This window comes from Microtus pennsylvanicus, chromosome 3 (genome assembly GCF_037038515.1).
Source record: "Microtus pennsylvanicus isolate mMicPen1 chromosome 3, mMicPen1.hap1, whole genome shotgun sequence".
NCBI classification, from domain to species: domain Eukaryota; kingdom Metazoa; phylum Chordata; class Mammalia; order Rodentia; family Cricetidae; genus Microtus; species Microtus pennsylvanicus.
In genome coordinates this window covers 25,793,899-25,816,555 of record NC_134581.1, presented here as the reverse complement: position 1 = coordinate 25,816,555, position 22,657 = coordinate 25,793,899, and the positions used below count along the sequence as shown (strand labels likewise).

General features: G+C 41.4%; 1 protein-coding gene across 2 annotated transcripts in view; it reads right to left on the bottom strand.

Moving 5' to 3' along the window:
- Clstn2 (calsyntenin 2) overlaps nt 1-22,657 on the bottom strand; it is a 558,760-nt gene that overhangs the window by 318,295 nt on the left and 217,808 nt on the right. For both annotated transcript variants that reach the window (XM_075964915.1, XM_075964916.1), the window contains exon 2: nt 13,832-13,954. In XM_075964915.1, the coding sequence (XP_075821030.1) occupies nt 13,832-13,954 (123 nt within the window). The remainder of the gene's footprint in view (nt 1-13,831; nt 13,955-22,657) is intronic.

The following is a 22,657-nucleotide window of genomic DNA, read 5'->3' as shown; positions in this document are numbered from 1 at the left end:
GAATGTCAGCAGCATGGATGACCCTTCCCTGAATTGCATATTCCTCTCCTCCCTGTCCCCTCCCCCATGCTATTTAAAACTGGCTTGTAAGTCACTGGTTCTTTGCAATTTGAATCAACCAATATTTACAGAAAATTTCTAATCTAGAGGATGCACTAGGATTTACAGATAAACAAGCCTGCAAGAGCAGACAGTGGAAGAGATTGGAGGGAAAGTATAGCAGAACCTGAGATTGAGCCCAAGAACAAACACATCAGAGGCAATAAGATAAGGCCACAGGGTCAGTTTAAACTTGTGCTAAGTCAAGGTGTCTTTCAGCCATTTACCAAATGCTACCTACTAGGACACTCCTGCTCAAGATCAGGGAGGAAGGTGGGCTTGTGACTAGGCAATTAGTGCTTCATATGCAAAAGGCTGAGGCGGAGGAGAGCACAGTGGGAGTTGGGGACCCTGAGGATCTCACTTGGAGAGAAATAGTTTATTTCACATGAAATCAGTGTAGAACGGGACCAAGTTCTGGGTAGGGTGGAAGTGGGAGTCTGGTAGAGGCCAGATGGAATGATACAGATCCCATGGCCAGTTTCCTACTATGAACTTCCAGATTATGGGTGCCAGGGCACTCAAGAGTCTCTTTGTTAATCAAATTTGAGTATTTCATTCACAGATTTGAAAGACGAAGATGAGTTAGGCATGGTGGAAACGATGTTGGGGTAGGAACATTTGAACTCGAGAGCAAAGACCACTCTGCACAAGTTCAAGATCAAGATGTACAGGTACATATGAGCAGCTAAGAGGGGAGTAGCCACTTCACTAGCCCAGGACACGCAAAGCTTGAACATGTCCACAACCACTCCTATCTCAAATCTGGGAGGGGCATTATTCACTTTGGGTTGGAAGAAGGTCTTTGTGTTTACATACAAAGAACAGGAGGGCAAGAGACTAGCATGGGGAAATTCTCTGTGGGAACATGGTGAGGAGGAGATCTCTAGAAGAGAAGTACCCTGTTTCCTGGCTCTCCAGGAAGATGTGTGATTAAGGGGGTGGGAGTCAGTCTCACTCAGTGCTCTTTTCACAGGCTGATTCAAGGGAAGGCGAGCATCAAGTTGGGCCAATGAAGACAATGTCTGGTAAAAAACATTCAGAGGCAGAAACTTGCTCCCAGTGGTAGAGTGGAGAGAATATACCCCAAATGGCACAGCCGTGCAGCAGATCCACAGCAACCAGGGACTGCTGAGAAGAGTCCCAGGAGATAGCAGAAATAGAAGCTCCATGTGAGTGCTGTTGCTGAAAGCGAACTTCTTTAGAGACTCCAAGAAAGACATGAAAAATGAAAGGGTAAGTGTGATGAATTGAGGAATAAGAGGTGTAATCTTACAGCCTCATGGGTTCAGGAGAATAGGTGTGGTGTGTTCCAGGTGTATTCTTATTCCCTTCCTTGTCCCATTAACACCATCCATGTGCAGAGTGAATCCCTGCCACACTAGCATTCATCTTTCCATTTTTTTAAAAAATATAAAATATCAGAATATTGTGTTTTTGATGAAGTTCATGGCCATTCAAGCCAAGCATTGTCAGGGATGTCATTTACCATGGCACGCGGTGGGAACTTAGGTAAATAATAATAACTTTTAAAGTTTGTAGATCATATTGAACTTGGCTTAATGGGCCCTCTCTTCAAAACTCTGAAAAGATGGCTCATAAAAAAGTAATTAGTTTATATAGACTGTCAAGGTTCATGGGGGACAGCTGGCCTTTGATGCCTCATCTGTGATCACAGGCAGCTACAAGATAATAAAATCGAGCCCTGTACTCACGCCAAAGTATTCAGTGATCTCACCCTCAGTCCTCTGCCAGGCAGAACGAACTATAAATGCCAGCTTGTACTCCTGTCCTTTGCTTTCAAACAAGTCTCAGATATTTGGAACTTGTGTTCACAGTCCCAATTTCCTATTAAAGGAAAACCATTGACCTTACAAAAGCCTATTCATAATTAATAACTGTGGTGGGCTCCGCTGCCAGGGCTCCTCAATAAGGCTACTGCAGTGTGCTGCAGGATAGATTCTAGAGCAGACATCTGAATTGGTATTAGCTTTCTAAACAGGGCTATTAAGGGGTCCGATTATTGACAGTCAGAACTGATTTTCGGTCATTGATTTTGCTGTGATGATCACTGTTACAGCCTTTAAAGAGGATTTTCTCCACTCTTTCCAATCCCCAGTTGGTGCCCTTCTATGCTATCCACTTAGCTGAGCCTCTGCAGACCGTTTGTGTTTCTGTAGCCCAAGGGATGCAGCGGGTGTGGCCATGCTAACACATGATTTTCACTGACTTCTTTTGCTTCCCAGGAAATGAGAAAGGAGCATCTCTGGGGACAGAGGAAGATCAAAAGCAGCAATGAGCAGCATGGAAGTGCGTGATCACCAGGACATGAGGGCCACTTGAGAACTGAAGCCCATCAGGGAGAATTCAGTGTTCTGACCTCTCCTTCCTCGAGAAGCCTCATCTGCCAACTCCACTCCTGATCCTCCTGCATTCAAACAAAAAGCCATTTGGCCTCTTTTATCTTTTCAACCCAGATAGTAAATCCAAGGTTGGCATAGTGTATTTGTCAACAAGAGTCAGGTACCCACCCCAGTTCCTGGGTCATGTGGCTTAGAATTTGGCCACCAGAACACTGACTGAGAATGCCCCATAAACTCACTGATGTGAAGACTGTAGATAAGGCCTGCCATAGATTTGAAGTTCTTGGCATTCCGGGATATCATGGGGCTTGAATTTTCATGGATTAAGTGAATTTCTTTTCCAACAGAGAGACAAAATGGTTTTCTCTCTAATTTTCCCGATTTGCTATCTAAGGCCCCTGACTTTGGAATTCTAAGTTCTTCATTTGAGATGGGACAGAGTCTCAGATGCTGACATGGAGACAAAGCTAACACTACCCAGAGTTCAGGACCCTGGTCTCATAAGCACTGTGCTCTGTTGTGGAATCTTTGTTTAACAATGCAAAGATGTGTTGCATTTGTCTAAATATGTTAAGATGGGTTCCTATTTTACCATGTCTGCCTAAGGCACCCAATTTGCCAATAAAAAGCTGAATGGCCAATAAAAAGAGAGGAGGTATAGGTGAAACTTCTGGGTAGGGAACTTAAAGAGGAGGAGGAACTTAGGCTCAGGAGAAGAAAGAAAAGAGACACCAGGCAGACACCATGGGCCAGTCAACTAGACACAGAGGAGGCAGGAAAGTCGGAAATACAGAATGAAAGAAAAGTAAAAAGCCTCAAGGCTAAACGTAAATGAAGAGAAACAGGTTAAATTCAGTTAAAAGAGCCAGTGGAACAAGCCTAAGACAAGGCCAAGCATTCATAGTTAATAATAAGTCTCCATGTCTTTATTTGGGAGCTGGATAGTGGCCCAAAGATAAAGCCAACCACAGTGCTCACATTTGTTGTTTCCATCAATTGGGATGGATCAGAGAGAGTGGTACAAAAAGATGACAAGTGTCAAATGGAAGAGAGAGGAAGATGGATTAGAGGAACTTCACTGAAGGGGCCATGCAACATTTTTCTAGCAATATATCAGAACTGCTAATGGTCACTGTATGTTTCCTTTTACTTCCACCCTGGATTGGAAGTGTTGGCTGAGGATTTCTGTCTCCTACAGGGTGGAAAGATAATTTTTGTTTGCTTTAGTTCCCAGGCCTATGGATTAAGATTGGCTACTCCCAATGATGAGGATCTCAAAATCTTGTGCTCCAAGCCTGGACCTATGGCTGAATATGACTTCTGGGGTTCTTGCACAGGGGAGAGTGTGTTTTGCACATAGGAAGGTTGTGAATTACAGTGGTCTGGAGGTGGGTTGCCACAGAACAGCACTGATGACTCTAAAGGCATTCATCTCCGTGTAGTTCATTTGTACACTGGGTCTAGTAGTGGACATGGGATTTGAGTTAGCTCGGGAGACAGGGTCAGAACTGTCACAGGGAGTTGTTGACGTCTGTTTGTACATGTGTGTACTTTTAATTTCTCAGGCAGGCTACTGAAAGAAAACATAGAGAACGGTGCCACCCTAGCTACAGCCACCCTAAACTGACCCTTCAGAGCCACTGGCTTCCTGGGGACCCTTAAATACCCCCAGCAAGGATCAGCTGCACCCAGCCTAGATTAGCAGAGCTGTCCAGCCCACATGCAGAGTAAGGAGGGAGGACGAACGGCTGCTGTCCTGGGGCTCCTATGTGTTGGCATGCCTGCTACATAGCAGTACTTAACCGAGACATCTGGGCTAGAATTACAACTTCATTACCCACTGTGTCCTGGGCAAACTATATAATTCAGTTTAACCTCAGTCTCTCCTGTAAAATAGAGATAATAATGATGCCCATTTCAGAGGATCACTGTAAAACCTAAATGACACGGTGTTTGTAATATAGCGTGTAGCATGGGGGAATAATAGAACTTGGCAAATTTTTGGTGTTGCTGTGTGCAGGTTGTTTTCTGTATGAGGATACAAGACCAAGGGGACACACTGGGGCTGAAATGGACCTCTTTCTCCTCACTTGCTGAGCTGTCTGCTGTGGAGACAGGGTCCATCTGTAAGAAGGAACACCTGTTTTCAATTTGCACCGTCACCATGTGGGCTGGCAGAACTCCTGCCATTATTGTTTTTATTTCATTGTTTACACTTCATCTTGTTTCCATATAGTGCTCTCATTAACGCAGGGGCCCAGAAAACAAGGAATTTCCACATCCAAAGACTTCTCTCACGCCATCTCCTAATGTGGTGTTGAAGCAGCTTATTCCGAAATACCACATCTCACCTCCCGGGGTTTCCAGCCCTGGTGTACCCATCCCTTCCCAGTTTTAGCACTGATAAGCCCACACCCTAGGATACTCTTCAGCTCTGGAAATTAGGATGTTTTTTCTTCCTGAACGCCTCTTCAGTCTACTGCTGGAGAGTAGTACCAACTGGTCAGTCCTTAAACATGAATCTGGCCTAATGATTTATGCAGTCTTCTCTTTGTGAAGATCCTGGAGAACAAGATCACCCAGGAAGCTGAGGCAGGCAGATTTCCAATTCAGAGCCATCCTGGACTATATGGTGAGACTCTGTTTCACAAAGCCAAGAGTACCTGGGAAGCCAGGGTAAGTTTCCTGGTGGATTCTGATCCAGCTCCTCAACCCCTTACCCTGCTTTCTTCCCAAGTCAGACACAGATCCTAGGCCCTCTAGATGAATTTGATTCATTTGAAACCTACACCCTCACTCTTCTCTGGCTGATCTGTTCCACTGTATCTTGACTGAATTCCTCATCGTCCCCGATGGAAGCCCTTTTAGTTTCTCCTGGAGTTTTCCCACTCAGGAGCCTACCTTTGCCTACTCAATACAAAGAGGTATGAAGTTATTGTCAGCATACTCTCTTGATCCAGACCCCCATCAGAGATGTGTGAGACCCAGGGTTTGGCATGAGCGGGAGATGAGAATGGGACATAAAAAAGAAGTTCACTAAGCTTGAGCTGCCATACAGCAAATTTACAGACAGCCTTCACAAGAGAAATAAAAAGACAAAACACAAAAGCACCTACTGACAGAAGCTACATAGACAGGCAGCATCAGGGGCCCTGGGAATAAGCTGGTGGGAAAGGAAAGAAGGAAATGCAGGAGGAACGGTTTGGAAGGACTTGTTTCAGATAAGGGAAAAAGACAAGGCAAAGACCTCAAGCACACACAGTAGAAGTCTAGAAAGCTTCCCCTCTCTCCTGCCAGCATCTCCTCCATAGAGAGTGTCGTCCACAAACCCCTTAGCAGGATAAATATGCTCCCCCCTCCACCCGACTCAGGCAAAGTCTTTATGAACTAGGATTTGTGAATGGGCCTCCCACTGGAGCTGAGACCTGCCTCCCACATTGACAGTCATCAGCAGGCAAGAAAGAGAAATTAAAATTATAAAAATGAACTGCCGGGGAGAGCACAGTATGTTTTTATGGAGAAGGCCAGGAAGAGTCCCCAAACATGTTCCCGCTCTCACACCAATCCCTGTCAAGGCTGGAAGCTGCCAAGCCAGAGTCAAATCTGTCCTTCATCCCATAGTGATGGCACGTGGCTCTTGCTCTCACAACCTGATTGGTAGGATCCCCAATCACCCATAGAACAAGACCCATGGGTATGGCCACTGTAAGGGGCTTTACTGGTCCTGCAGGACCACAGATGGATCCTCCCTTGCCATCTGCTCTAGAGATCACAAGTGTCACCTTGGCCAGGTCTTCCATCTTATTTACAGTCTGCTGTCCCCATTGCCCCTCAATCGTTTCATATTTTACAACAACTTCAATATTACTCTTGTATAAATCTGGGAGTCTTTAGATCAGAGTTATTGCAGCCAGGATGAAAACCTGGCTATGTAGAAGGAGGCTTGGGGATATGAGAACTTGGGGATAGTGCTCCCCTATAGGCGCTGACAGCTGTGGGAATATGACTCCCACATCTTCCCTGTCTAGTCTGAAGCCACCAGCTGCTGGGAAATTGGCAATCGCAGTTTACATCAGCCAAACATTTGAGGACACAATTTCAAACTGTCGCTGAAAGAACGCATCTGCTTTCATTCTCTCTATGAATTAAACCTCAAAATGAAATCGAGTTGTGCTTATTTAAGAAAGTCATTTCACACAGTTGACCATGGAAGAATTATTTTCTTTAGAAAGATGAAAATTATTGAAAACAACCTACACAGCCCCAAATAGAGGAATGACTAAATCAATGTTTGTGTGATGCTTAGTTATCTTGGTAACCAAGCCCGCATAACTCAATCTGCATAGGAAGTAGCCGTGGGCAGTAAAAACTCAAAGACTCAGATCCCATAAAAGCCATTACCTCAATTCACTTTAAAAACATGAGTTCATATCAGAATTGTAATTTTTCCTTGATAATGGGTGAATTTCACTTTCTTCTCTTAATTTTTCATATGCACTCAGAATAATAGACATTTAGTTCATGTTTTCCCACCTTAATTCTAGATTGCAACCCTGGGAGGATTGAGGGATAGCCCCAGCGGTGGACTCCAGACAGGTCTGTACCTAGTTCTTTGCAGAGAGGGTAAGATCTAACCTGGGACTGAAGGCAGTTACTACTTACAGGGCCTGGGACGCTTTGCTGGGTGTCCTTTTCAAATAATTCATTTTTCAGGAATTATTAATGCATACATACATTTATCCCGTGAGGACCAGATGTTGGAGAGCCACAGGGCAACATAGAATGAAGATAGCTTGGGTCCTGCAGCCATTTCTGAGGATACTAGATGAGGCCACCCCTACCCAAAAGGTTTATCCACTGTTTCCTTTGTATCCCATCACAGACTTTTTGAGTAGCTTGTAATGCTTCTGTAAGACACTGAAATATTTGTATTTTTCTTTGAGGTTGAATTTTTTAAAAAACTAATGATTATTTGAAATGAAATTGTCAGAAATGAATAGCAACAATACTTACCTTAATAGAACTGGCCTAACTAAAATACATCAGAATGCTATTCAAACTTTGAGGAGGCTCTGTGGTAGATCTTGGTTCTGCTTCACCAAAAGAAGAGACTATCAGGCAAGGGAGGTGCTTGTGATGATTTGAACCTCCAAAACTACATGTTTCTTCTTGGAATGATCAAAACAAGGAAAAAAGAAGTCATAAGGGAAGAACCTAGCCTTGAGGTTGACATTTAGGAAGGTTGGGTTCGATGCCTTGTAGATCCTTTAAAACTAGTAAGGACAGCCTCCAGCAAAGGACATCAGAGCGAGTGAAGGGAAGGCGAGGCCTGCAGCCAGAGAGCCTGGACTTGGGTAGATTAGCTTGAGGTGTTCACAAAACTTCCTTAAGTTCCCTGTTGCCTTGTTTGCAGAACAGAATCATAATAGTTGTCCTCCTGCTTCACAAGCTGGTGAGAAGTGAATTGCAATCGACTGACTGGCAGGTACCCATGTGCGCATGTGTGTGTTTATAATAAAAGGACACATGGTTTGCAATTGTCTGAAAGTGAAGCTTGCAATAGATTATTCCACAGGAATAAATTATGGGGAGAATGGAGGGACTTTTAATCCCAGATAGCTGATATTTATTTATGGAGTTGTACACAATCTTCCAACTATATAATTTAACTGGTTGTTCCCACACCACTCTGCCAGAGAGGAATCCAAACAACAGTCTGATTGGGTGACTGTATCCGACGTTAGAACAGACTCCAGAGTTATGTTTTTCCCTTCTTTTATCATCATCACCCCAGATTATAATTGCACCATTGTAATCAACCAAAAAGGAAGCAAACACTTGTGGCCTGTTGATGATAACAAGAACCACAATTACTCTGATGACTCTCATCATCACCACGACTATGACTAACACAACTCTGATTTATTGGGCACTTTCTGGCCGCCAGACAGGGCTCTAGGCACTTTTCATTAATATCTAATTATATCCACATATTAATCCCAGGAGTAGGCGCTGTGAATGCCTCCATTGTAAACACTCCCTTGGAAGAGTTTAGTGACAACTCTGAGATTATAAAGTTAGCAAGTGCAGAACCTAGATGCAAAAACATGTGTGTCTGGCGAGGGACAGAAGCCACAAAAATAGACAAATGCAGCTGATTTCCCTCTTTGGTGGAATCTGAAGAATGCTGATATCAGATGTAGAGAATATGATGGTGGTCCCCAGAGGCTGGAGTGGTTGAGGGGATGATGGTTGGAAGATACACAATTGCAGTGTGCTAGAAATCGTACGTTAAGAGATCTACTCTAGAGCAAGGTGGCTATCAATTCTGATAATATGTTATACTCTTGGAGAAAGGCTGAGTGTGATAGCCTCTCACCAAAAGAGGACACCTGTGCACCTCTGTTTCTGTAATAAAGTTCTCTGACTAAAGCAGTCCAAAGGAGAGCGAGCTTATTTTGATGCGCAGTTCCAGGCTAATGTTCCATCTTGCCCTGAAATCATAGTGTCAGGAGCTTGAGACAGCTGTCCACATGGCATCCATAGTCAAAAAATAGAGAGCAACAAGTGCACGTGTGCTCTGCACCTCCCTCTATTTATTCAGTTTAAGGTTTAGTCCACGAAATGGTTCCAGCCTTCTACCTCAAGCACTTCAGTGAAGAAAGTCCTTCACGGGCGTGTTCAGAGGCCACCTCCCGGGTGATTCTAGTTTTTGCCAATTTGACCACATTAACCACCACACTATGTGAGGTAATATATGTGCCACTTACCTAGATTTAAAGCTTCTACACTAATATTGATATGCTTTTAAACATAATATTTTATATGTTTTAAAGCATACAATGATGACCATCAATCTGAAAATACTAGAAATAATGAATACTATGACCTCTGCCTTTCCTGCTCACTATAAGATATCGTGGCAGAATGAACCCTTGATGGTCTCTACCATTAGGGTATTACTGAGCCCTAGGTGGGAGCCAGGCCCCTTGGACAGACGCACAGATAGGGAGGAAGGTGATAGGCAGACATTGAACTGAATAAGAGAAATGGAGTTAGCCACAAAAGAAGGAACAGTCTTGCCACAGCCAGCACTGTAACCAACTAATCAAACCAGGTCAAATCGTATTCCAGACAATTTTCTGGGCAGCCTTCAGAGACTTACCCAGCCGGCAAAACCAGCCAATTATGCCTGATCATGCTCTGTAGCCCTGTCCTTACAAGAGACAAGTGCAGACTGGCCCAGTGTAGACAACTGAGTGGTAGTTCTATTATCTCTGAAAAGCCGTCTAATTCCCTTCAAATTTAAAAGTCTCCACAGTTTCCTAACAGGTCTCAGTGGGGCACATGTAGAAATTAACAAGTTCATGGTGCACCCGGCTTGCTTTCATTATCACTCTTTTTATTTTTTTTTTGTCATGCAATGGTCAGAATTTCCATTATTACTTGAGGATTTTTCTGTGTCTGCTTCTTTAGGAAGGTCAAGTCTACAGAACTCAGACTCTGAGTTGAGAAGTGAGCCAAGCAAGTTTAATAGAACTGGCTGAGGTCGCATGGAGGTTTTGCTGCTCAAACTAGAGACGGATTCAAAGCAAGATCAATGTCCCTCAACCAAAGTCACCTGGAATGCCGGGCAAGTTGCTTCACCTCAATGCCAAGTAGGCATTTCCTCTATGAAATGAGCAGGCATCAAAGGCTGGAGATGGAAACTCCAATTCATTTAAATAACCACCACATTTGGAACATGTGGCACAGACATTATTTAAATTTCATCCATACAAAAAGCCTGGAACGCCTGCATCATTCACAGATGATGTTATTAAAGATAATACAATTAGCTATTCTGCCATACTGTCACCAAATCACCATTAGAGTGAGCAAAAGGGGGCCGGAGGAGGACTCTCAGATGCTGTGGATAGAAATAAAGTCATACAGGTTTTTTTTTTTTGAAAGGCAATCTAATGTGTTTCAGGAACTTGGAAATGCTTGACCAATTAATTATACTCATGAAAATTTATCCACCAGTAGACACAGAAAGGCAAATATGTTGTAACAAAATAGAAATGGAAATAGGTACAATAATTGTCAATAGGGAAAAAGTAAGCTCTAGAACATTCATTAGGATATTTATAGTGCTAAAGTTATTTTTAAAGTAACACTAACACTCAATTCTAATATTACATGCAAGATGCAATAATAATTGTAGGCAAGGAATAGAAACATGACTGGAGGAAGTACATTGAATGCCAAGAGTCTCTAGTGGTGGGAAGATGCAGGCTGTATGCTTTTTGTGTGCACGTCACAGGACTTTCCATGTTTTCTACAAGACATGCTTTGCTTTTTACTTAGATGACCATTGCTTATAGTAGCATATAATTCTAAATTATTTTCAAACAGAATTCTTATAGAAGAATATTTTTTCTAAAAATTCCAAATGGTAGGAGAAGATAAGAGAAATAAAGTAGTGAAAAATGATCTAAAGGGAATGGTCTGTCACAGAGCTCAGCTCAGCTCACCACTCAACCAATGGGAAAAAAAGACGCAGGGAGAAAGCTGGGGAAAGTGACCCCTAATTCAGGAGTGTTTGATAAGGAAGACCAGAAGCTCCAGTCAACGCGCAGGGTGATGAAGCTGACAGATATAAATTTTTCAATTTTATGAGAAAGATAGGGATCTGAAATAAATCTAGAGTATTTTCTTTTTAAGATAAATGTTTTAAAATAAATGCCCATCGCTGGATGGATGGCTAGTGTCTGTGTCCTGTCGTACAGCTGGCCATAAATAATACTGAGAAAAATAGCTTTGACCATAATAAGAAGCACCTTTATTTTTTACTCTTAAGAGCTTGGCAGATTATATTTTGATGCATTAAGCCAGATTTTTTTTTTAAAAAAGGCAGCTGCAAAGATAACAGGTGGAGCAGAGAAATTGTCTCTGGTTGGAAATAGCTACTCAGGGCTTGGCCGAGAGGCAACTCTGAGTTTCAAAACAAGCCTGAACAACTGTACGTAAGCACATCTGACAAAATACAAATTCAAGTTTTAGGCACTTGACGAGGCTTCAACTGAAGAAATGCTCAGATGAATCTGCAGATGATTTTTTAATTGTCTGTAAGCCCTAATAAATGAAGGTGTTAAGGAATCTGCTGTGAATATAAATCCTCAAGTATCAGATTTGCTTGAATGTAAAGTTCTTTTTATTGTGTCCCCTCTGTTTGGAAATGGGTCACTTTGCTGTAGACTTCAGTTCCTTGCTCACAACCAGACCAAAAGAGAGTTCCATTAGGGGTAGGCATAACCAAGAGTCAGACACATGCCTCATCTTTGAAAACCTCAGCCTCCCAGCACCAGTATGACTGAAGGGCACTCTGTAACTTCCTGGGAATTGGCCAGCAGTTCACTCTGTTATGCTTGAAAGAGAGGTCAGCCACCAGACAGGGAGGGGAAAGACTAAGCCCCACTTAGTAAGCCCCACTCTGGGCGCACACTGTGAGATAAATGGCTGGGAGGGAACTGGGCTTCACACATGGATTAAAGAGACAGCCAACTCAGTGTTGGGACACAGATTTGTGTTTCTAAAACTCAGGTGGCTATGGCCAGAGACCACAGGTTTGAGGATAGCCTGGTCTCTATACTGAATTTCAGGCCTGCTTCCAAGGAAGGAAGGGAGGAAGAAAGAAGGGAGGGAGGAAATTCTGACTCAGTTCTCTACTTGAGATCTGATTCATTGAGATTAACCAGAATCGTGCGTTTCATGATAAATCTACCAGTTTCTTAATGTTGGATCTATTTTAAGCATATATTAAAAGCCAAATAAAAGATTTCTGCGACGCAAACATATTTTTACTGGTATTTGCTTCAAAAGCCTTATTTCTAGACGATGTTAAAGGTGTTGTTGGTTAACCACACTGCCATGCTACTTATGTCCGGAAGAATGTAAGGTAGATGATTCCTAGGCTGCCAAAGAAGGGCAGGGGTGGAAAAGATGATGGCATAAGAAAAAAGGGCATGGTACTTCCCAGTGTCATTTGGTTGGAGGACATTTGGAAGATGTCTGAGCTACACAACCTTAGACATCATGAAAATCACTGTTAGGTGCCCATTAGTTATCATTTTATATAAAATAAAGATAAAGCCATGTAAGAGTTTTTCCCCCACAGTAAGAATGCTTATGGGCTTACCTTCACATCACACTGAGTTCAACCCAGCCCAGCCCTCCTGCCATCATAATCTTCCATAATGAATAAAAGGCCTTCACAGAGCATCTCTCTTAAAAGTGTGAAAGAATCATTTTTTTTTCTGCTCAAGTAGCTCATAATGTAGCAGACAAACTGTCAGAAAAAATAGACTTCATCATGGTGAAAACCCCTGCCTGGCACCCATCGATCATAAAGCAATCTTCTAGAGGTCTTGAAAACCTTCATTAAATTTCCTGTCTTCCTCTTGACAGTTATAAAATGTGAACACTATTCCTCGTGATTCAGGCAACCTCAGACATTTTTTGTCTAAGGCCTCCTACCCAAGCCATTGTCCATTTCCTGTCTTTACCCAAATCCATGGAAACAGATGATAGTGTTGTATCCTTACTACATAGGGTCTGACTTCTGCAGGTCAGAGTGAGAGAAGTGACGTTGAAGACAATAAGAAAGGCTTCTAGCCAAGAAAGACAAGGACATCTGACTTTAGATTCCCCCCTGGAAGCCATACTCATGTTGAAGGGCACAATCTCATCTGAACTTTAGCAAGTTTGGTTTGATAGTTTTCCCCCTTTCTTGCCCATCATTCAAGATACAAGTCCGTATGTAGTATATAGGTATTGGGGACAGTGGCGGCCACATGCTACCATGTATGCAGGCCATCTCTCTAGGAGCAAAATTCCCCAAGGACATTCACTAGTCCATCTCTTCTATCTCCAGGGGTCATTTCGGCAATTTATCACCTCTTAGCAGGAGGAAAATGGGCATGTGACATGTCTTTAATCTTAGCATTTGGAAGGCAGAGACAGAGGCAGGTTGATCTCCATGAGTTCAAGGCGGTCCTGGTCTACATAGCAAGTTCCTACATAGTCAGAAATACATAAAGAGACCTTGTCTCAACAACAGAACAAATCAAAACCACCAATACAACAAAAACAAGCACAAAAAGAAGGAATATGGGTCTTCGATAGGATGCATTGTGAAGGCGAATAACCATACTATGCTAAAGAGTCCACACTAACAATGAGAAGATACACACAACTTGAAACACACAGGGCTTCTGCACACAGGGTGGTGACAGTAACTTTTACGTCCTAGCTGGGCTTAGTGGAGGTTTCACATCAGGCCTCCAGAGCAAGTCAGCCCAAGCCTACCAAAGTGTCAATCATCTTACCTGCAAAAGGCACTGGGGCATCTTTATCCAGGGCTACCAGTGGAGGATCCAAAATGACTGTGTCGTTGTTCTCCGTGATGACTCCATGATACGATGTCTCAATCCATGGCTTGTGTTTATTGACTAGAAAAGCAACACAAAACAAAGATATCATCATGTGAGACATTTATCTATAATAGAACTATTAATGCTTTATATTTTCCCCCAGCATAGACTCATATTCAACTGAGTCATAAAACACAGTAGCCTACTTGATATGTAGAAAAGCTTCAGAGATGTGTACTGACAGCCTAGACACACACAGGCCCACATAAGGTACGTGGCAACATCAGTAAAGATAGACATTATTGAGAGTTAAAATTTCTAATGTTACCTATTAATAGATGCTTCTGAGTTAAAATCTGCTCTCAGTCAACAAACCAGCAGATTAGACTGTGTGTGCTGGGAATTCTGACCTCAACTTAACTCAACCCACCCATAGATACCATTAGTAGATTAGAATACATACATATATAAAACACGTATGCACAAGTTCCAATATATATGCCAATATGCAACCAACACTGAGTATTTTCTGATCATTTCAAGACTATTCAAATAATCTAAATTATTTATCAGTTAAATTTTTTCTTCAATAAATTGAGCAGCTCAAATTATAAATCATCTAATGAGCAACTGATAAACTTTTAAACGTATACATGTTTAATGTCAGTACACCTAAAGCGTAGGTTGGAGTTTACCTCAGTTTTTGTCTGTGTTTAGAAAGAAAATCTTTACAGAGGCAATCTATTTAAAATGGGACACTGGGGCAGATCCCCAGTGTTCATGACTGGTGTCCATATTAAAAGGGAACATTTTCATGAACAGTCAGCCAAGCATGCAAGAAGTACACCATGAAAGATTGGAGCTGGCCTGGGGACATAACTCCTTTGGTAAAGTGCTTATTGTATAAGCATTAAGACTTATTTGATTCCTCAGCGCTTAGGCAAAATGCTAGGCATGGAGGTCAATGCTTAAACCCAAATGTTAGGGAGACAGAGACAGGTGAATTCCTGGGACTTGCTGGACACCCAGGCTATAAGTGAATACCAGATCCCAATGGAAGAACTTATACAAATAAAAAATAAAATTAAAAAATCACGACGGGCAGTACCTGAGGGATGATATTCAAGCTTGACCACTGACCTGCTCTTATAGGAGACATATACCAGCACCATGAACACACACACACACACACACACAACACACATACAGACACACGCACTAGTACTTTTACCAGCCACTGGATTTTATCTAGGATGGGGGCATCAACCTGATCATTCTCCAGAGTACAGATATGAATAAGAAGCATGATCTTGTAACACCTTCATTTTAGATGTCAAGCATCCAAAATGTGACACAATACATTTCCATTTTTCTAAGGTACTTAGTTATGGCTCTATGTTGGAACCTATCAAGCAATTGTAATGAACTACCAAGGACCAACAATGGCCAGAGACTTGAGATGAGATGTAACAAGATTTTGTATGTTCACATGTGGACATCTCTGGTGAATATCCAACTTCCACCATTCACCTCTTTGATGTGTGTTACCTAATTTTTGTTCTAGTTCCTTATGACGCCACTTAGATATCTATACAAGTATTTTAGTTCATTTCCCAAGAAAAGACCCTCCCATCTCCTGTCAATACTCCTCATAAGCACCAAGAGTGGTCCTTCAGTTGAGAACAATTGACCTCTTTTAAATCTCCCACATACATTCTCGGGACTAAGTGGGCAAAGCAGATATTTTAAAAAGCAAAATAACTTGTTAAACTAATACGACCAACCCTCACACTTTATTCCAAAGATTCAAAATTGAAGTCATGTATATTCCCCACAGCAACCTATGAAATAAAGGTGATCATTGTAAAAATGGTAAAGAAAATACTTCTACAAAGAGTGACATCTCAAGATGACTACATATTTCATAATGGGTAAGAAAGCCAAAACTTTTAGCACCTCACCATATTCCAAAGACATTCACAAACACAAATATACATGTATTATTTCATGCATGTAACACATGTATTGCAGAGCACTGTTCTCATAGCATAACAGCCATAAACATCTAAGTGAAAGCATTGGAGGCATGTCATTAAACCCTCACCAAAGACTTCTATTCCCTCACATCACCCCTCTTAGCAGCAGGAAACTCTGACTTAACTGAATGTACTCTCCAATGGTGCTATGGTAGAGAATGTAAGTCCAAATGAAGGGGATATTCATCTATGCCACCATGGGGAAGTCTTCATCTGTGCTGAAATCAGACATTTTGGTGACATGATTGTTTGGGGGGATCACACACTACTCTAAATTCTCCCTCACACCGTGGCAAGTAAACTCAATAAATTCATTAGTTCACCAGGCTAGGTTTGATTGAAACCGTTGCTTCGACCTGCCATTGCTCCATCTAGAGTTAGTACATGTTTGTTCACGGTTCTCCAGGAAGAGCTCATGGAATACCACATTACTGTTACTGATCATACAAACGTTTCAGTAGCCATGGAAAATCAGGGGCTTAGAGAACAGAGATGAACTCTGGTTCCTCTTCCCTTTCCCAGTTCATCATCCACCAAAAGTTTATTTAGGAGTTGTCCTAGGATTGGTGGGGAAAACACCCTGACTCACCCTGCTCCTATTTCTCACCCGTTCTCCAGCAATCACAAACAGAGTGGCAGTCTGCTGGAGCAGGAAAATATATACCCAAGCAGTCTCAAGTCTGAGCCCCTGAGATCCATTTTCGCTAACTGAATCCTGCTCAGAGCAGAAAGCAGCTCTGCCCACTTCAGGCACAACGGGGCAGCAGGCTCATCCTCTCCTACATTTTGTCATTCAGACCTGCACTTCATTATGGACTCTGTAAGAATTACAGTCGTCCTGGGCTGTCCCCATCCACCTCTGCTCTTTTATTAGCCATCAACACAAACGCAATGTAAATAATTTGCAGCTGTTGGGAGAAACAATTAATCTCCTTTCTCCTTAATTAAACCTAGGGGCCTATTCATTAGACATGTGTACAGAGCAAACACCAGGAGCTCAGCCGGAGTATCTGATCCATTGGGCCACCCAGCTCAAGGCAGGCAACAATCTTGGTTTCTGCTCTGGCTCAGTCACTTCTGGATGGAATTGGGTGAGTCAAGAAGCATCCCAGAGTTTCAATGCTTCCAACTAACAAGATAAGGTGATGACATCACACAGACATCTCATCACTCAAATATCCCGTACTGGGTCCATGACCTCTATGTTTTCATTATCCACACTCACCAAGGTTTCTGAGCAGTGATAGCTTCCGCATGAAAGAGGGGGTTTATAGAGTAACATTAAAGCCGTGGCTGCTCCTGCATCAGTGAAGTTTGATTTCCTTCTACCTACATGCTTGCCTCCTTGAAGTTAGCCAGACGTCTACTTCCTTTCAGGTATTTCCTAAATATAGGCTCTTTAATCGCCCCTTGCATGTATTTATTTATTTTGCGTGTGTACCTATGTGGGCATGCATGTCTCATGGTACATGTGTATAGGTCAGAGCACAGCAGAGAGAAAATCAGTTCTCTCTTTCCCCTGTCTGAGTTGTATGGCTCAAACTCAGGTTCACACACTGGGTGGCAAGCACCTTTTCCCATTGAGCCACCTCACCAGTCAGGGCTCATTAATCCTTACAACAATTACAGTGGTAAGAATACGTTTCTCATTTCACAGGAGAGGAGCTGAGACTCAAAAGGGTTTGACTGTCCCATTTTGAAAATAGGAATGTGAATGTGTCTTAATTCTCTCCCACATTCAAACTTTTTTCTTTCAGGGTTGAGGAATGTTTTCATTTTGATCCATAAACAAAAATAATGTCTTTGCTTTGTCTATGAACCAAATCTTTGTGGTTGTAAACTAATAAAATGTACATTTTAACTTAACTCTAGTGTGGTGGTTTGAATGAGAATGTTCCCCATAGGCTCATATGTTTGAATGATTGGTCTAATACTATGAATAATACCAGTAGTAGTAGTATTACCAACTAATAATGATTACTTGGTAGAACTGCTGAGGAAGGATCAGGAGGCGTGGTCTTGTTGGAGGAGGTGTGTCACTGGTGGTGGTTTTTGAGATTTCAAAAGACTCAGGCTATCCTAGTATATTTTTGCTCTCTCTCTCTCTCTCTCTCTCTCTCTCTCTCTCTCTCTCTCCCTCTCCCTCTCCCTCTCCCTCTCCCTCTCCCTCCTACTTGCTGATTAATATGTAAGCTCACAGCCACGGTGGTGGCACACATGGTGTACACCTTTGATCCCAGCACTCAGGAGGCAGAGGCAGGTGGATCTCTGAGTTCTAGGCCAGTCTGGTCTACAGAGTGATGTAAACTCACAGCAGTTTGTGGTACCATCCCTTTGCTTCACAATCATAGACTCAAACTCTCTGAAACTATAAGCCCAAGTTAAATACTTTCTTATAAATTGCCTTGATTGTGATGCCTTAGCCCAGAAATATAAAAGTAACTTAGACAAAGCTAAGATAGGTATTGTAAAAGAACTGCCTTTTCTGATTGGTTCAATAGGTCAGTCTAAGAACAGCAAACATTCTGTGGGAATCAAACAGGTTTCTTATTCTTTCACTATGTGAATCATGCTTCATTTAAACTTGCAGAATGTTGGAAGCAGCCTCGTTTGTAGATGTTTGTTGTACTAACTTAATGATTGTGTTTCTATGAAGCAATGAACTGGCGCTTCCCTACTATCCAGTTGTGTATGAGCTTTTAAATAATTCCATCCTTATTCGTTCCCCATTTATAAAATGGAAATGTTTATTTCTCAGGTCTCTTATGAATATTTCAAGGAAAAATGTAGGTAATGGCAGTAAAACTGACATCCAAACATTCCTAAGCTCTACAGCCAATTCTTACTTCCTTTCAGATATCTAGCCTGGATTCATTCTCTGTCTCTGTCTCCGTCTCTGTCTCTGTCTCTGTCTCTCTCTCTCTCTCTCTGTCACACACACACACACACACACAAAATCCATTAATTATATAAAATATTCTGAACATTGAGGTAAAATGGGGATTTTTAAAGCATGTATAAAAATAAAAATAATTCAACATCTAATGTATAAACAATCCTATCAAAGAAAAATAAGTATGTTCCTCAATCTGACAAATATCATTTTCAAAATCCTAAAGCTAACTTCATGCTTAATAGTAAAGACTGGATGCATTTTCCATATAAGCAGGGACAATTCAAGGATGTCTGAATGTCTACTCTCTGCCTACATTCACATTTCACTGGTGGCTCAAACCAATGCAATAAATAAAATAACAGTTTACAATGGAAAGGGTAAAATCATACTTATATACAGAAAACACAATTTTCAGTTTTTTAAATTTTTTTTAAAAAACTCTATTTTTTTCATTTTAAATACCAATTCCAGTTCCCACTCCACACCCTCATTCTGTTCTGTTTTAAACCTCTATATATTAAAATTCCTTCTAGAATAAGTGTATTTAGTAAAGTCATAAAAAACACAGCTAATATAACAAAGCAAATTATTGGTACTGATTATGGATAAGTAAAACTTTAAATAAAAAATACTGTTATAATAATATTAAAAGCCATGAAATACTTAGGAAAAACTCACAAAATGCATGTGAAGTCTCTACGCTCTGAAATTAACGATGTAGATTTAGAGACCTAAATGTAGAGACAGTGTCCATGAATTGGGAGACTCCATAGAATCATGACTAAATGGCCCTAAAATTGACGTGGAGAGTCAAAGAAACTCCATGACTACCATCTGAGCACTTCAGAGAGGAGATAGAAAGGTAAAGAATTTAGATCTAGTCTTTAAAATGTAACAGCAGGAGGGTTCTTTTTTTTTTTTTAACTCAAATTATGTTTTCATAACACATGAAAATGAAAAAGACTTGTTATTTCCAAAATAATTTTGAGGAGAACAAATTTGGGTGATTTACACTACCTGATATTAAGACTATTGAAAGGCTGCCCAATCAAAACAGTGAAAGTACTAAAATAAAGGTGGGCATTTAGCTAGTGGGAAATAACAAAGTCCAGAAATAAACACACATGTTGGTGGTCAATTCATTACTAGCAAAGGATTCATTGAAGAAAATGGAAAGACTTTTAAGTAAATGCTCTTGGGAGAGAGAGAGAGAGAGAGAGAGAGAGAGAGAGAGAGAGAGAGATTTATAGACACATAAGAAAACTTTAATCTTACTACACAGCATTCATAACAATTGTCTTTAAATGGATCATAGTCCTATATATAGGAATTAAAATTATAAAACCTTTATAAGTATGAACAAATTTTAGTGTATTTGATTAGATTATTAGAAGGGGCATGAAACATACTAGATAAAATATGTAATTGAAAAACAGAATTGTAAATGTTTTTGAAAAGTCATTCTTTAGAAAAAATAATTTTTAAAAGCCACATATTGGAAGAAATTACTTAGAAAACACATCACATAGAAGGCTTGTAACCAAAATACAGAAACGATTTTCATAATTGTCTAAGAAGATAAACAGTCTAATAAAAAAAAGACCAACAACTTAACAAAGCTGTCATCAAATAACTATATAAAGAGAAACTATGAACATGAAGAGGTACCCAGCCTTGATGGGCACCAGACATAACTACATTGAAGGGACAGCAGGTTCTCACCACACGGCGACTCAATTGGCCACAGTGAATTAGGTAACAGCACATTCTGTTTGTGCTCTGGAATTCTCATCATTGCTACGAAAGATGTAAAATAACACAAAGTAATACAGTTTAATTGGTATTTTGTTTGTTCTAATCCTATGTTTACTCCTGAGAAATTAAAACATAAGCTACACAAAGACTTCTATACAAATGATCATAAAGCCTTTATTCAAAGTATTGTCAAATGGAAAATCAATATAATGATCAACTGGTGGGTGTGTCCAAATAATGGAGACTCACATAACAATAAAAATAGATCAACTACTGATATCTGGGGGGAAATGGGTCGACTTCTGAACCACTCACTGGTGCAATTAGGTGAAAGAAGTCAAATGAGAAGATTGCATGCTGTTCGAAGTCAGTCTGTGGATCTCTAGAAATGCAAAAGTTTGAGGATGGATGGAATAAAGAGCTTGCTGGGTTTAAGGATGGATGGAATAAGGAGCTTGGGAAGAGGCAGAGAGAGAGACAGAAATATAGACAGATACTGTCAGACAGACAGACATAGGCACAGAGACCATAAAACAAGCAGGGATAAATGAGAGGGTGGCAGGCATGGGACCATAGATGGGAAAAGCCCCCGTGGTAAAAGCAGCTAGTATGCTATGGAGAGACATGAGTAGCTACGTTTGGCCAGAGTGTTAACAGAAGGAGTCAGACCACCACTAGGATGAACTGACAGGAAGCATCCACATGATACAGAGCTCATTCACACATGGAAATTCACAAACTCTGGCTTCCTGCGAAACTGAAAAAGTACCTCTTACCAAGGAAGAAACATTAGGTATTGATGCTTTGGGGATGACTGTTATTTCTTATCTATTGCTCTACTGTAATATTTGAGCCTTGAACAAAAGACTTTGCCTGTTTGTTTCTTTACACCAAGGCCAGCCAGCTCAGGTTTTGCTCAATTTAGATGTAACTTCAGAAGTGACCTGGTATCCGTTTCCCACAGGGTAGCATTCCTGTTTGCTGCAGAAGTCTTCTGGGGGCTGATCTACCACACCCTATCCCTGTAGGTCTGCTGCTTGCCTTGCCTGTCCTGTTGCTCTTCCATGTTTGAGAATCTGGAAAATGTCTGTGTCTTTGCACTTGGTGGTGGGGGTAGGGGTGGGGGAGCCAATGTGATGTTTGTGCTCCATTTACAGAGAAATTAGGTCTCACCACCCAATGCATCTTTAACTAGAGCACGAAACATTTCTCATGGGAGAATGCCATGTGCTTCCCTTCGCTTCTCTCTCTGCAAAAGTGTGTTAATGCTCTCATGAGCAGCAGAGCCTTGTGACAGAGGGTTTACCCTTTGACCCTTTCTCCTTTCATCCTAAAGTTCACCTGTCTGGCCACTGTTAGCTCTCAAATCCTCATCTAATACTGATCCCCATGTAAAACTAAGTAAAATATTTGGTTGACAAATAGCAAAAAGGTTAACTACACTGTAGAATACGGTATTCTAGTTAGAGGCCAACCTGTCCTTTTGTAAGCCACATCCACTGTCAAATACGGTATTCTAACTAGAGGCCAACCTGGCCTTAAGCATGCCACATCCAAGTTTGCCTTCTGGTCCAGGGTGGCCATCACATCCATGAGGAAACTTATAGATGACAAAGGGTCGGGCTAATTGTATCTTGGATATTTTTGAGGCCCAGAAACTACAGTTTGTTTGGGGATGGGTACATGTCATGGACGTTTCTAAGGAGTTGGAGATGATATTAATGTAATGATCACTCAGTGTTCAGGGGGAACTAAGAAGTCATTAAAAGCAGAGAAGTCAATATTTCAGAAGACATAGGATTAGAAAGTAGTCCTGGAGTGGAAAGCTTCACCCACCACAACTAAAGAAGCCAGCTGTCTCCTCCTGCTTCCCAGCCCTGTGTCCCAGCTCCCTCTTTCAGACACATCAGCTTACTGTGTGTTAATGAAGACTCTATCGGTTCTTTCTAAAGCCACTATCTTTTTCTTTAAATGGTTTGAGTGGGTGTCTATTTTTGCTATGATTCCTAACTACAATAAGTGCTGTCACATTTTAAGAAGTATTTATTGCCTTCTTCAGAGTACAGTTGGGGCCCCTGTCTAGACAAGACTATT